This window comes from Rhamphochromis longiceps, linkage group LG20 (genome assembly GCF_057381845.1).
Source record: "Rhamphochromis longiceps isolate RC_006_pf linkage group LG20, R_longiceps_female_GT1.1, whole genome shotgun sequence".
Lineage (NCBI taxonomy): Eukaryota > Metazoa > Chordata > Actinopteri > Cichliformes > Cichlidae > Rhamphochromis > Rhamphochromis longiceps.
Window position 1 is genome coordinate 23025598 of NC_140576.1, and position 13750 is coordinate 23039347.

General features: G+C 40.0%; 2 protein-coding genes across 2 annotated transcripts; both read right to left on the reverse strand.

Annotated features, from left to right (window-relative positions):
• Window positions 1-470: 470 nt before the first annotated feature.
• Window positions 471-6506, reverse strand: LOC146645328 (calcium-independent phospholipase A2-gamma-like). Its single transcript, XM_085394300.1, has 9 exons — window positions 6321-6506; window positions 4126-5561; window positions 3839-3991; window positions 3599-3756; window positions 2930-3024; window positions 2662-2833; window positions 2507-2564; window positions 2158-2352; window positions 471-1360 (listed from the first exon to the last, which is right to left on the reverse strand). The coding sequence occupies exons 2-9, from the start codon at window positions 5476-5478 to the stop codon at window positions 902-904; spliced, it is 2643 nt and encodes an 880-aa protein (XP_085250426.1). The 5' UTR covers window positions 5479-5561; window positions 6321-6506; the 3' UTR covers window positions 471-901.
• Window positions 6507-11239: 4733 nt separating this feature from the next.
• On the reverse strand, window positions 11240-13117 carry LOC146645329 (uncharacterized). The gene is made up of 3 exons (XM_085394011.1): window positions 12952-13117; window positions 11633-11821; window positions 11240-11542 (listed from the first exon to the last, which is right to left on the reverse strand). The coding sequence occupies exons 1-3, from the start codon at window positions 13081-13083 to the stop codon at window positions 11348-11350; spliced, it is 516 nt and encodes a 171-aa protein (XP_085250137.1). The 5' UTR covers window positions 13084-13117; the 3' UTR covers window positions 11240-11347.
• Between the last annotated feature and the right edge of the window lie 633 nt (window positions 13118-13750).

A 13750-nucleotide genomic window follows, 5' to 3' on the forward strand; every position in this document is an offset into this window, starting at 1 on the left:
CCTTAGCCTGGGTCACACGCTTGGCGAACAGGCCCTGAGAGCTTGTTATAATAAATCCATTGTGAAATCCACACATAAATATAACGTCATCTTCATTGTGATGGGTGGGAAGTTAAAACAGAACTGCTATATCATGCACCAGATTAGGTTTTGGGGGCATCCAGCCAGCATCTATTAAAAATAATTTAAAGCTTTGTAAGAGGTGATATTTTTTCTTTTGTCTGTGCTGATTCTGATTTTGAGATAGATGGTAGATGGGGGGTGGGTCATTGACCTTGTATCTTCACACTGGCTGGCACGAATACACACTCTCTCTTAGACAAAGCGTTTCTGTCTGAAACAAAGTCAGCTTTTTGTGGACACGGGGGCACGGCTTCCAGGCACATGGGGGGGATTTAACCCGTTGTAGTCAAGTGATTGGAGGACTTCTTTTTCACTTATAAACTTTTAAAGACTGCAGTAATCTGAAAAATAAAACCCTGAAGAGTGGCATTTAATATGTTTAATGAAACATAGACTCTTAAATAAATATTCTTTGATTTTCAAAGACAGAAAGACCTATAGTGAATTATATTTATACATTAGGCATTTTTTAAAAAGTGCATCAAAGTGCTTGTGAGTATTTGTTCTGTCTAGGTCATAAAGTCAAAAGAAAATATATCAAAAGATCAGACAAAAACACACAAAACCTCTGCACATTTGAACTGCTTAGCAAAGCTCAGATGATGAGCTTTTGGTTGCCTCACATAAACTCAAAATCATGACATATACCACAAGCCAAAAAACGAAATTTTGTCAAACAGCGTTTATATCATGGATGTTGCCTTTAAAGTGTTTCTGTTATGTGTGCTTCTATGCATATGATATACATCTCTTTGTAGACATCTTTTACCTCACCTACTCACATCAATCTCTGTTTCATCTCCCAGGCCCTCTCACTGAACCAGTCCTTAGTTCTCCCAATAACTGAGCGTTCTGCTGAAAGCACTAAACAAAGTCTGGCCAGTTTTGGCTGGTTTCTCTCCAGATAGTTCTGTGTGTCTCTCTGCAGCTGGTCCAAGGCCTGCGGCCGGTTCTCGTCAAGCGACACATCAGAGCTCAGCATGGGGTTGAAGCGGAAGTAGACATCTGGGGCCAGCAGGTCATCTAAAAGGGTGTGAACCCCTTCAGTGTCAGTGGCACTGCAGATCAGATTGCTGATTTTGGCCCTCAGGCTCGTGGAGGTAGCAGGTCCCTTCTTAGCACTGTCATAGCGACCTGTGCCCAGGGACAGCACACATTGGAAGTCCTGGTTTGGCCACAGCAAATGGCTTTCATGGACAGCCACGGCACAGGGATTGTTCAGGGTGATTCCACCATCCTAATAAGACACAAATTAATCTATAAAGCCGAGAAATTAGCATTTTGTTCAAATCAAACCTGCACAAAAAAGCTTAAGAAAAAAAGCCTGAATGATTAGAACTCCTTTAAAGTAAAACAAATACAATATCAACAGAGGTTCTTATATTTTTGATTTAAGAATTGTAGAAAAGTATTAAGGTGTGAGTGATAGGAAAGGGAGCGACTGGCATTTTTCTTTTTTCCTGAACGGAATGCGATATGTTGAATTGGGTTTTTGTATGGAATTTGTATCCAACCAAAGACTGTATATAAAGGATGACCATAGTGTGTTGACATCACTGAAAAGCTCCTACAATGATGCTTTTATACTGTTTAACACTTGTTTGGAGCTTTTTTGCACATAAGGTCTTGTAAACCAACTCCATTAATGCTATTTCACTTACGTTCTTACACTGAAGATTGGGGCAGGCACACACATCACTGCAATGATGTGTGTGCCTGCATCATTGCAGTGATGATGCAGGCAGTGATGATGCAGGCACACACATCTATTATGTGTGTGCCTGCATCATCACTGCAATTCACCAATTTTTGTGTTCACTTCATTGACTGTCATTAGAAAAAAGATTAATGGCTAACAATTGCCACTAGTTATTGGGGCGTTTTATTTATTAATGTTTTTTTTTTCTTAAAGCAAAAAGTAAGGTTAACCTTCACCCCCTTCATAGTCCTTCAGTTAATCACATGTTTATTTCGCCTATTCACGTTTGAGACAAAACAAGGACATGTCAACATTGGAAACTGTCAACAAACAACCTGGTGAATGTCATTTTCTAAGGTAAACTCCTGGAAGTATCCTGGGGCGGCTGACGATGCCCTCACTGCCTGCCACATCTGGTAGCCTGAGCCTCCTGCGTAACGGCTGAGAGAACCTGGTTTGTGGTTATAGTTGCGGAAGACAAAAGCCTTAGGGCTGGTACCCCAGTTTACCACTGTGCTGACTGCAGAAACCTGAGCAGACACCAACAAAACCAATTGTTAAAGCTGTGCAAGCTCCAGTTTTTAAGCTGGAATCAAAACATGGAATCTCACCACAGCGGGGTGCTCCAATACAGCAGCTTGGAAGTCCTTTTATTGGTGTTCTGTGAAAGTGCAATATTCTTACCTTGGGACTGAAGAAATCTCTGGCTGTTTTAATAAGTACTCTATCACCTAGCTTCTCTCTAATGAGAATGAAAACAAGCAGTGTCTTATTAACTTGTTAAAAATTTACTCCTTTGAAGGACTGAAGCACATTTAATGTGTCTCTTATGTGCAAACCGGAGTATCGTCTCCCAGGTCTCAGTGTTATAGTAAGAATGGCTCCAGCCCATCTTCACAGTACCAACCAGCGGGTTTTGCCGGAATACTTCAGAACCAAAACGACGATACATGTCAGCACACTCTTCTATAGAAAAACGGGCCAAACCCAACATGAAGGCTAGGACAGCACCTTCAACAAACAGATGCGGAGACATGCATTTTAAATAGAGTTGTAGATTCAGACAGGCATGCATTAAAATGTTAGTCTCAGTTTACTATATGTCACCTGTGCTCACTCCACAGATGTAGTCAAACAGCTGGTGAATCTTTTTGCCTGTTTGATCCTCCAACAGCTTTAATATCTGAAGAGGCACAACACCTCTGAAAAATGCAAAGAAAAAGGAAAACATAAACCCCCAGAAATATGAACACATTAGCATAGTCATACACAGAACCAGTGGATACCATCAGGCACAGCTTAACCTTTATATACTGTTTGGCTCAAATTAAACCCATTTTGACATTTAACAGCAGTAAAAACACAATAAATGTATTTGATTGATTTTTCCTGGAGTGACCCAAAATACAAAAGAAACGCAAATGAAAAATATTTGTAGTTTGTACAGGTGCTTCAAATCTTTCTGCACAGAGGCTGTACCAGGTCAGATTTCACCTATATGTATTCAGATGGATTTTAGCCTAACCGACATGGATCAAATCAAAGAAAAGGGTGGTTTTGAATGATAGAGTTCAAGGAGGTACTTTACCACTTCACATACAAGTAATACCTGTGATCCACAGTCCAAAGATATACATGCTAGGTTAACTGGTAATTCTGAATTGACCATGAATGTTAGCTAGTTATGGTGCTTAATGTGTACTAAACAAAATGCTTCATGAATGTGTAGTTAAAGTTGTTTTGAGTGCTTAATGATCTATTTTTTCTTACATTTACCTCGTTCCACCACCATCAATTGAGAGGACTCTTATGCCACGGCCTTTGACTGGATCCGCATATCCGATAAGAGCCAAAGTTTCTCTTAATGCAGCCTGAAGTTCCTGGTTATGTTCATAGTTCTTCCGTTGTCTCAGCATTGAAACTGCAATTTTCTCCTGGAAACAAAATCATGTTTTAAATTTAATGAGGTTAAAACAACTGTTAAATATAAGTATTTGTGTTTAATTCTCAACAGACCTTCCAGATTAAGGCTTTGCATGAGGGGTAGTGGATAAGGTGTTCATTGAGTGCTTCTACGCAGTCAGTCAGATCTTCTGGAGTAGAAGCCAGTCTCAGGCTATCAGCGAACACACATGTCATTTCATCTGCTTGTTTCCTATTCAAGACAAGCTGACAAACAAGCAGAATCGCATCAAAGTTCATTTTTATGTATTTTAGCCTCTTACTAATGAGAGCAGATTTTTATCTTACTTAGTTCATCGGGGCATTAACTGGGAATTAATGAAAATGTTACTTTAACTCACCTTTTTATTTAATACTGCCTGCGGGGCAGAGATGACAGTTTTGGAGTTGCTTTTTCGATAAACACCCAGCAGTTCTGGAATGGTACTTGTGGGGTTGCAGAGGTAATCCATAAAAGATACACTCTTCAGTCTCTTGGGGGACTTCTGGGATTCAGTGTCCTCATTCACTCCACTTTGACCCTTGAAATACTGATTGATGTGTTGGGATGTTTGGAAATAGTTCTCACTGATTTTAGTTGTATTACAGCTGCTGTGGAAACTGCCTGCAGCTCCTGGGGTGATAGATTCTTCTTGCTTCAGTTGTAAACTGGCACTGTGAGTTTGTGAGGTGGATTGTGTTAAAAGGTGTTTCTTGTAAGTCCAATCCTTCTCTATGAGAGGTTGTTCTTTCGTATTCTGAGCTTCATCTGTTACTTTGGCACCAAAGTATTTATTAATGTGCCTTGCAAAGTGAAGGTATCCTTCCTCCCAGGTACTGGAGTTACTGTCGGGTTCCAGTGCTGCCTTTACTTGAGACTGTTTACCTCTGATTTGTATTTTTCGTCTCTTCTCCCTTCTGTTTGTCTCTTTGGAAGGAGGCTCCAAATTCTCCTGCTTTTGAACTTTTGCCAAACCCTGAGAGAAAACTGTGTTAATGTGATGAGCAACATAATTGTAACCCTCACCAAATCTTGTCGTGAGAGAGCTGATGTGAAATAACTGCAGTCCAGATGTTTCTTGAGTTGAATGACTTGTTACAGAGTCCCACTGTTTGTCCTTACATTTCAAGGTCTGTGTTGTGTCTTTGCTTTCAGGTATATTTTCCTCTGTGGCTGCTTGCTGACTTTGACTAATCCTCTGTGACCTGCAAGCATACTCTGGAGTAGACATGACAACACTGGCATTTTCAGACAGACTTAAAACTTCTTTTCTTTTGAAATAAATGTTAATGTGTCTGGACAATTGATTAAATGATTGACCAAGACACCCTCCAACCGAACTTAAAAGAGAATTGTTCTGAGCCTCGTCAAAAATCCCAACTGGAGCTTTGGCTTTGAAGACATCCTTATTAGAAGATGAATAAAAACGCAGAGCCTGAGGATGTCTCGCCTTTTCTGTAAGGTCTCTAAGGAGGCTATAAAAGGTAGAGGTTGTATCACTGTGCTTTACTTTTTTAAAAGTGGCTTTTGTTGCAAACCTGGAAGGTTGAGGAGGTGACAGCTGTAAATATCTATGTAGGTCAAGGCAGAGTGGTGCTTTAGTCAGACCATGGTCCTTTCTGAGAAGGTTCATTGTGTATTTATATTTGCTGTACAATTTCAATGTCCTGTTCACACAACATGAACACAATTTTGTGCTCAGGTAACGACCCATGTTGTCTTGATGAGCGGCACTCAGTCAAAGCCTAAATATCACTCAGCACTGAGTCAGCTTGCAGTGGCATATTCAGCAGGAATCTGGAAAAGTCAACAAAACATTTGAACAACAACTAAGTCAGCGCTACACAATAATGACGCTCTGTGGCTGCAGGAGTGTGTTAAACAAAATGCTTACATGACACATGATATTGACATGTTGAGCTTTAGTAGTCATACATGATCAGAAACTTTGCTAATTATAACAAAAAGAAGTGCAGCTCATGATAGTTTCGTCATTTTTACTTGTAAATCTAATTATGGGAAAGTTATGAGTCAAAGATGAAATATTAATACTAGGGATATTACATAAAATTATAAAATTATTGCATTCATGTTTCCAAAGCTTGTCTGCGCTGATGACATGCACATAAACAACTATAAACAACTCTGACTGATCAAACTACAGGCATCATGTTTTACAATAGCCTGGTGCCTTTCTTTCCTTATGCTGTCTCCACAAGAATGTAACATGAAACCTCCAGAAAAAAGCGTGGCCTATAAATAACTCTCTATGGTGTATCTGTACTTCCATATTTCCATTTTGACAACACACACACACGGCTTTGCCTGTAGTTAATCTCTTATCCTTATCAATAATGGTGGAATGGTTAATACCATGTAAAATGAAGTGCATGCACTAAGGTGGCTATACAAACTAAAAGGCAGACAGCTCGGGTATGCAATAATCAAACATCGACATAGGTTAAAGTCTTCCACTTAAGCAAGGAGAGGTCACGAATGACAGAAAATGTAACCTTGACAGAATATGTGTTGAAAGCGTACACACTAAAGATTTACCTGAAACATAACACCAAGTTTTCCTGTCTTCACAATTCCTCTTCGTGCAGATGCCTGCTCTCTAAAATCCAGAACAGCAGTTTTGACAGACTGTCAGAGTCGCTTTTTTTTTCTGCTGTGTTTTGACACTTGATTCAATCCTTCCTACACGCAGGACTTTAATCTCATTTGCTGGGCTGGGGGTGTGTATGGGGGGTGCGAACTGGCTCGGCCAGTGTTCAATAAGACACACAGGCTTAAGGTCATGTGTTGTCACTGCTGACAAGCACAAGTCTAAAATTAGGGATGGGGTGACAGCTTAAGGTCTCAGTGAACTCATGTTGGGTGCTTTAAACATCACCACACATCACACACACCAAACAGACAGAGCTGTGACTCATCACCGCAAACAGCACTCCAATTCTTAGAAGCTGTGCCCAAGCTGGAAGGTACATGTGATGCAAACAACTGGAAGTCTGCAGTTGTAAATGGATATTATGAAGTGTGCTCATGTTTTAAATTAGAGCCTGGATGTATGATTTAAATGGGCCAATGTTATTCAGCAAAAACAATTAAATATGTGCTTATGTGACCTTGTGTCATGTTCCTTCTTTGCAGCTGTGCCCAAGGAGGCAGAAGCAAGTCCCCTACCTAGAGCGTTCGATCCCTGGCGTGTATGTTCGGAGTATCGTCTCCCAGGTCTGTAAGTGTCCGTGTAAGTATCCTTGGGCAAAATACTGAACCCCAAATTTCCCCCCAGTGGAGCACGAGTGTGTTTGTGAATTTTATGCAAATTGCTTAGGCATGTTTGAATGGGTGAATGAAGCTTGTAGCAAGAAAACACTTCGAATGCTCAAATTGATTAAGTAAGAAGAAAAAAGTGCCATACAAGTAAATTCCATTTGACATTTACGCTGTAACCAACAGTGTTTTATAAACACTTTTGTCCTATTGCAGGATCTCATGTAATCTTTCACCAGCACATGCCGTTCTACATAGCTGTTTATTTTTGGTGAAACATAAGAGGAGGGGCTCACGTGTTTCTCTCCAGCACACAGACACTGACGTTACTTTCAAAACAATAGTCATAAAAAAGACATAAATAATCAGAGAGCTTCAGTAGTTTTGATTTTTTTTGTTAAACAAATCCACTAAATTTGACATTTCTGCTCGTATTTGTTCTTCTGGCTATGATCTGATCAGTTTGCTACAATTCAGCACAATTTCTAAAGAACGATTTCACTCTGAATAACGGCGCTGAAAATTATCGGGAAGAGCAAATATAAGGTGGGCTTTCCAGATTACAATTGGCTGAGGAAAAAGCTACCTGGGGACTATTCAGGTCGTAAGTCCCTGTAAAAAGGATTTTATGCGAGTTAATCCAGTCCAAAAGCATAAAGAAATATTTTCCTATGGAAAAAAAAAAAAAAAAAAAATGACTGAGCTCATTTTGCTGAGGGTGGAGAATCTGACGCGGGAAGCTCCACTATTAGCAAATATATGGTGTGACTGCATGTGAATGTGTGACTGGATGAAGGTGTGGATGAATAAATGCGGACAAACAATTTGTTTTTACCAGAGAAAATTTCTGTTTTGTTTTGTTGACTGGGGTTAGATTATGGGATTATAGTATATTGTTGGGAGAATGCCAAATGCTAAAGGGGAAATATTTTTTGATGTAACTCAGTTACCATTAATTGAAGAAACACATGACTGATAACTGTTCTGTTTTAAGTTTATTTTTATGACATAGATTGGATCATGAGTGGGGAAACTGAGCATTTTTAAGTTTTGTATAGTATCTTGACACATGAAATGTATCAAGATAAAGGGGGGTTTAGGGTTTAATAATTTAATTGTTTAATAATTTAGGATCATTTCGGGACCTTTTGGGGTTTTTGATCATTTGGATATGGTAAAACTGAAACTGTTATTTTTAAGTTAAGGTTAAAGGATTAAAAGTGAACTTGTCACGGTTTGCGAGGCAAGCCGTGTGGAGTTGTAGAAAAGGACCCAAAAGGCGGCAGCTCTGGTGCAGGTGAATATTTATTTACAACGGTGGGCACAAAACAGCACTGGTGGAAAAACAAGAAACCGGAAACCTAAACTGGGTAAGCTAATAACACAAACCAGAAACGAGGATGCAGGGAGGTCCGGGGAAATACACAAGGGACGCAGGGAGACCGAGGGGAAACAAGACAGACGAACCAGCAACTACCATAACAGAAGACACAACTTAAATACACCCAGAGAACACAGGGAGATTACACACAGGTGGGGAACACAGGGGATACTGATAAACATAACGAGACAGGGCAGGAGTGAACACAAAATTACGCATACTGACGAGAGACTGTCAAAGTAAAACAGGAAGTACACAGAGGTTCAGACAGGAGGAGAGAGAGCACGGGGAGAACACAGACATAACAGGCTGGGGGAAACATGGAATAAACACAAAGAGAGACGAGAGCTCATAAATACACAGAGGGGCACAAGGGGGTAAGAGTCACAAAGGGAAAAAACACTTAGGGAACACCACAACAGGACACCTCAGAAAACCTGGCCTAAATAAGGAGCGAAAATACAAGGAACCAAGAATACTGGGCCAACATGGCCCAGGACCATGACAGAACTGAATCCTGTTTAGAAGATACAATGCCGGTTTTTCAAAGCTGTGAATAATTCTTAGAGGGAAAATTAGTGAGGGTTGAAGGGGTAGAACAGCTTTGAGTTCTTTTTGATTTCTAGAAGTAGTGGTTATAATGTAGGCTTACACATACAGATATTACATAGGAGGTATTTTTAGGATAAAGGGGGAGCTTATAAATAGAAATGATTTTTATATATATTGCATTTTGTGCTTTTAAAGGAGTTGTGGCTCAAATTTGTCTCTGGAGGGTCACGAGCCTTTGGCTAGCGCTATGATTAGCCAATCTACTGTGAGGATAATATGAGTTCATGAAGGATTGCACACGCTTACAGACACAGAGTTAAGAAACACACATGACAGTATTGATTCCAGGCAAAAGGCCTTAAATTCATTTAGCTTTTAACTGAACTTAAAGAAGGACCAAAGAGGAAGGAAAGCATATATTTTGGTTAAGTCTGATAAATTAGAATTAGAAGGTATTGTTACATTAAAGGAGCAAAATGAAATAAAAAGGCTATACCAAAAACAGGTGATAACATAGGAAATGTGAGGTTAAAATGAAGTTAGTGTTAACACACAGGAGTTGTTTCAAGGCAGCATTTAGCTATGATGAAATGTATACAGGAGTAATTGCTTATATGCTTAAACTTAATTGATTAGAATGGGTGTTTTCTTTTGGATCTTTTAGAGTAGAGGAACTTGCAGCAGCGACAATTTGTGCACAGGATGTTGATGATCAGATAAGGGAAAAATAGAGCGAGCAACCGGACGTGAAAGCAGGGCTTAAAGAGTTTTAAAGGGATGAGTAACGTTGAAGAATATATATACATATAAGTCAATAAGTTAAGAAGATAATTAGGATCAGGCTTTTGATTAAAGAGTCCCAGATAGGATAAGTTAGGGAGGTGCAGGAAAAGGTGTTTTGTTTCCTTTGCAGAAGATCTCGGCGACCACAGGAGGGGCGAGGATCCTGGAGATCTCGAGGTCCGAGACCACCAGAGAGGGTCTGAGTGAGGACACAATGTATTGCGACCTCTGGTGTTCCAGAGGTCGAGAGAGGGAGTGTGGAGCAGGGAAATTATTTTACTGCTATTGTTAAATAATTGTCATTATTACCATTGCATTAATAATATAATCTGGAGTTTATATTGCATTCAGGGGTTGAACAGTGTGTGTCTTTCAGAAAGACTAAGTTGCAGGCTGACAGGAAGTTGCAGGTTTGCAGAGTGTGCCTTTTGCAGAACTGAAACCGAAAGCAGAGTCTAAGTGCAGGTTATTTTGAGGAGCATTTGAGGACGAGACACAGACAGTAGGTGAAGAGGTGACACAAAGAGCATGTGAGGTCAACACATACACACACATTAGTTAAATTTATTTAGAGGAACCGTCCTTGTTGTCTCGGCAAGAAAGAGGAACAATTCATTTTAAGATAAGAACGGAAAGTACCAAGCCATGAAAATAGAAGATGATTTTCTAGGTGAAAAGTCATGGTGATGTTGATCTGATCTATGTATAAAATGTACCGGTGACGCATGAAGGGGCGTCAGTAAACAAACCCTGATGCTATAAAATATCTGTTCATGCTTTGATTAAGTCGAGGACTACTGGCTGTCTGCGTACAGAGTGTCTTCCCACACGTGTGTTCATTAAAATCATCGTTTGACTTCACCCGGCCGGATCGGTGTGGTTATTCTTCGATCACCTCTTGTACCCTTCCTCAATTTGAACCTTAACAGATCTGATCAGTTTGCTACAATTCAGCACAATTTCTAAAGAACGATTTCACTCTCGCAGACTTACAATGACATCTAGTGGCAGATTCTTGACAGTTTGGTTCTTAATCGGCTTTGAATGAACCGCTGTGCATGACAGGAAATTGATCATATTCCGCTTCAGTGACTTTGAGTCTTATCTCTGCACCATGTATATGATGAATACATGACAGTCCTTTACAGAACACACAATCCTTTCTGTCAAGAATGATTCTTTCCATGTACAGCAAAACTTTTTTCTTTTTTAAAAATCTGTTTCCATAGCCACTATCTTGGGTCTGACTGCCACCTCCCCAGTGATTTTGTTAGAAGTAAGATTGGACCAATCTGCTGATACGAATACACACCAGAGGAAGAATAAAAATCATGACAAAATGCTGTTATCAGTCAAAAACAGATTTTCAAACTGCATTTAATGAAACCTGTACATCCAGAAATATTTCTTTGAATACATTCATCTTCAGCTCTATTTTACAGTTGTAATTTTATCTCTGCATCATTGTTGTTATTTTAAATTACTTTAGGTGAACTACATAACCAACATAACCATTTTTTACAGGATTATCAGCATGATATTTATGCAGTTCTTCATATATTTACAGTACTTATAAAACAGTGCTGGAGCGTCAGGGTATTTTCTTTTCACAGCGTCCTGTGGTGCACTCCTCTCCACGTCCGGTCCACTTTAAGCGGTTCCTGGCAAAGATGTCATAGGATTTGTCCATCAATGGTCTCACAGGTGACCACATCATAAAGCGACCCAACCAACCGAGGCCTACGGCGCTATACATGACTGCAAACGCTGGGACTCCGCTGTGAACCTGGTAACACACAGCATGAAGGTGCATAATATAACACTTAGGTTAAACTGCATATTGTGAGGTTCATTAAAATCTTGGTTAAATAATCACCTTGTCTTTCTTATCAATCACGTGCATTTCCTTCATGGCCATCTCATAGGTGATAGCCTTGTATTTTGTTCCATCATAACCTGGCAGAGAGATATCAATGAAATGTACTTTCTCAGGCCGGTTTCTCTGCAGAAACTGGAGCAAACGGATCTCAGTCACACATATTGGACAAAGCCCATCATACAGAACCTGGAAAAGAGTGGAGAACAGACATTTACATGAGGAATTGTCTGATATTTTATCCCTAATTTTCCAAAATTCAGTTAAACTTGAAGGATATCAATCCTGTTGGGAGGCATAAACCCTTGTGGATTCATTTAACCTACAACAGTTGCATTGGAGAAGCAGCAAAATGGTGAGACTGTTGCTCTCCCCATATCGCTCCTGACTGATATTTCTCTTTCCTTTTTGCTAGTTTCCTTGTCTCTACTGGTAGCGTTAGATGGTACTTGCAGCCCATTCAGGTTGCACAGGTAGTTCCATATACTAATATGCCATCACAAGATGGTTTACAGTCTCAGTCTCAGCACAGGAGAGTGGAGGACATATAGGAGACGGGCTGCTACACAAGAAGAGCTGGACAGGGTTGCACAAGGGCATCAACGCAGCAGCAGGAGAGATAACTGCGCCTTTGTTCGAGGAGGAACAGAGCCCTTGAGAATGACCTACTTGTGCCAGCTTTTGATCAAACTGTAAGAAGAACCAGACTCCACGTGCATGACATGAGGGCCTGACCTTGCAGCTCAACTGAGTTTACCAAAGAAAAGCAGGACTGGCAGGTCCACCGATGGACCCCATTCGCTTCACAAATAAATGCAGGTTCACACTGAACACATGTGACTGACATGAGAAATCATAATCTTTTTTCAAAAAGACATGTTAACCTTGATGAGATTACCTCATTAATAGTCATTACATCAAAGATCCTGAATGATTTGAATTTGGCCCAGGAAAACGTCCATCAACTAAAAATTGAGTTGCGTATTGCCACAGCGTTGTCTTAAGTTAACAACGTTCAAAGTGCAACTTTCATTTTGCTCAGCTGGCACAGATACTACCACACAGTGAGGACAAGGTCAAAAATGAGTCTTACACATGTAAAATAAGCGTTATGAAATCGTAAGCGTGGTTTTAAATCATTTTATATTATACTGCCAAACTGGAGACGTTTCAACCAGTAACGCGGAATCATTTACTTTACAGGGTTTACATATTAACCAGTATATTATCCTAAAAACGGTTTACCCGTTTTACAGACCGCTAACTAAAATTTTAAAGACAAGTTTAGCAGAAACAGAGAGACAGTGGGAGCAACTCACCCTGACACCAGCAGACTCAGAACTGAAGGTGCGATGCTGATGTTTGCAGAGCACAGATGTTACTCTTGAATTTACACAGCTGGGCAATCTGGCTAAACCCGAAGTCAAACATGTTCTCACTTTTGAAAACATCTGAAGCTACAAATGGCTACACAGCTCTAACTTGCACTGGAATCAACCCGACTTTTCCCCAACTAACAACCAGATTATACAAGCGTTTGAATAACTCTTGAATAACTTCTTCTTCCCCCTTTGAGGCAATCTAGGCTTTGTTTTATTATCGCCATCTAGTGGACTGGAGTGCGAGAAGTTCCCTGACTTACGTCTACAAACAGAAATGCTGAGTATTTATTTACATTTCCACATTCCATGTTTTTGTACGTTTAGTTTTCAGTTTGATTTTTTATTTTATTTTTACACACATCTAATTAGCCAACTGAACAGGCTTTAGAACTGGGAAAAAGGAGATTTTAGTGACTTTGCAGGTATCCAGATGGCTGGTCTGAAACTGCTTGGATCACACAACCATAAAGAGAATGGTCAAAAAAAAAGAGAAATATCCAGTGACCACCAGTTTTCCGAGTGGAAACTTGATTGATGAAGTTGATGCCAGAGGTGCTTTGAGCCAAAATGAAGCATTTCAAATAACCACTGATTACAACCAAGGCATGGAGAAGAGCATGTCTAAATGCTCAACAAGTTAAAGATTGAAGCAGATGGGTTAGAGCTGCAGATGACCACACCTGGTGCCGGTTGTGAAAGATAAGGACAGGAAAGGGATGCTACAGTTTGAACATCT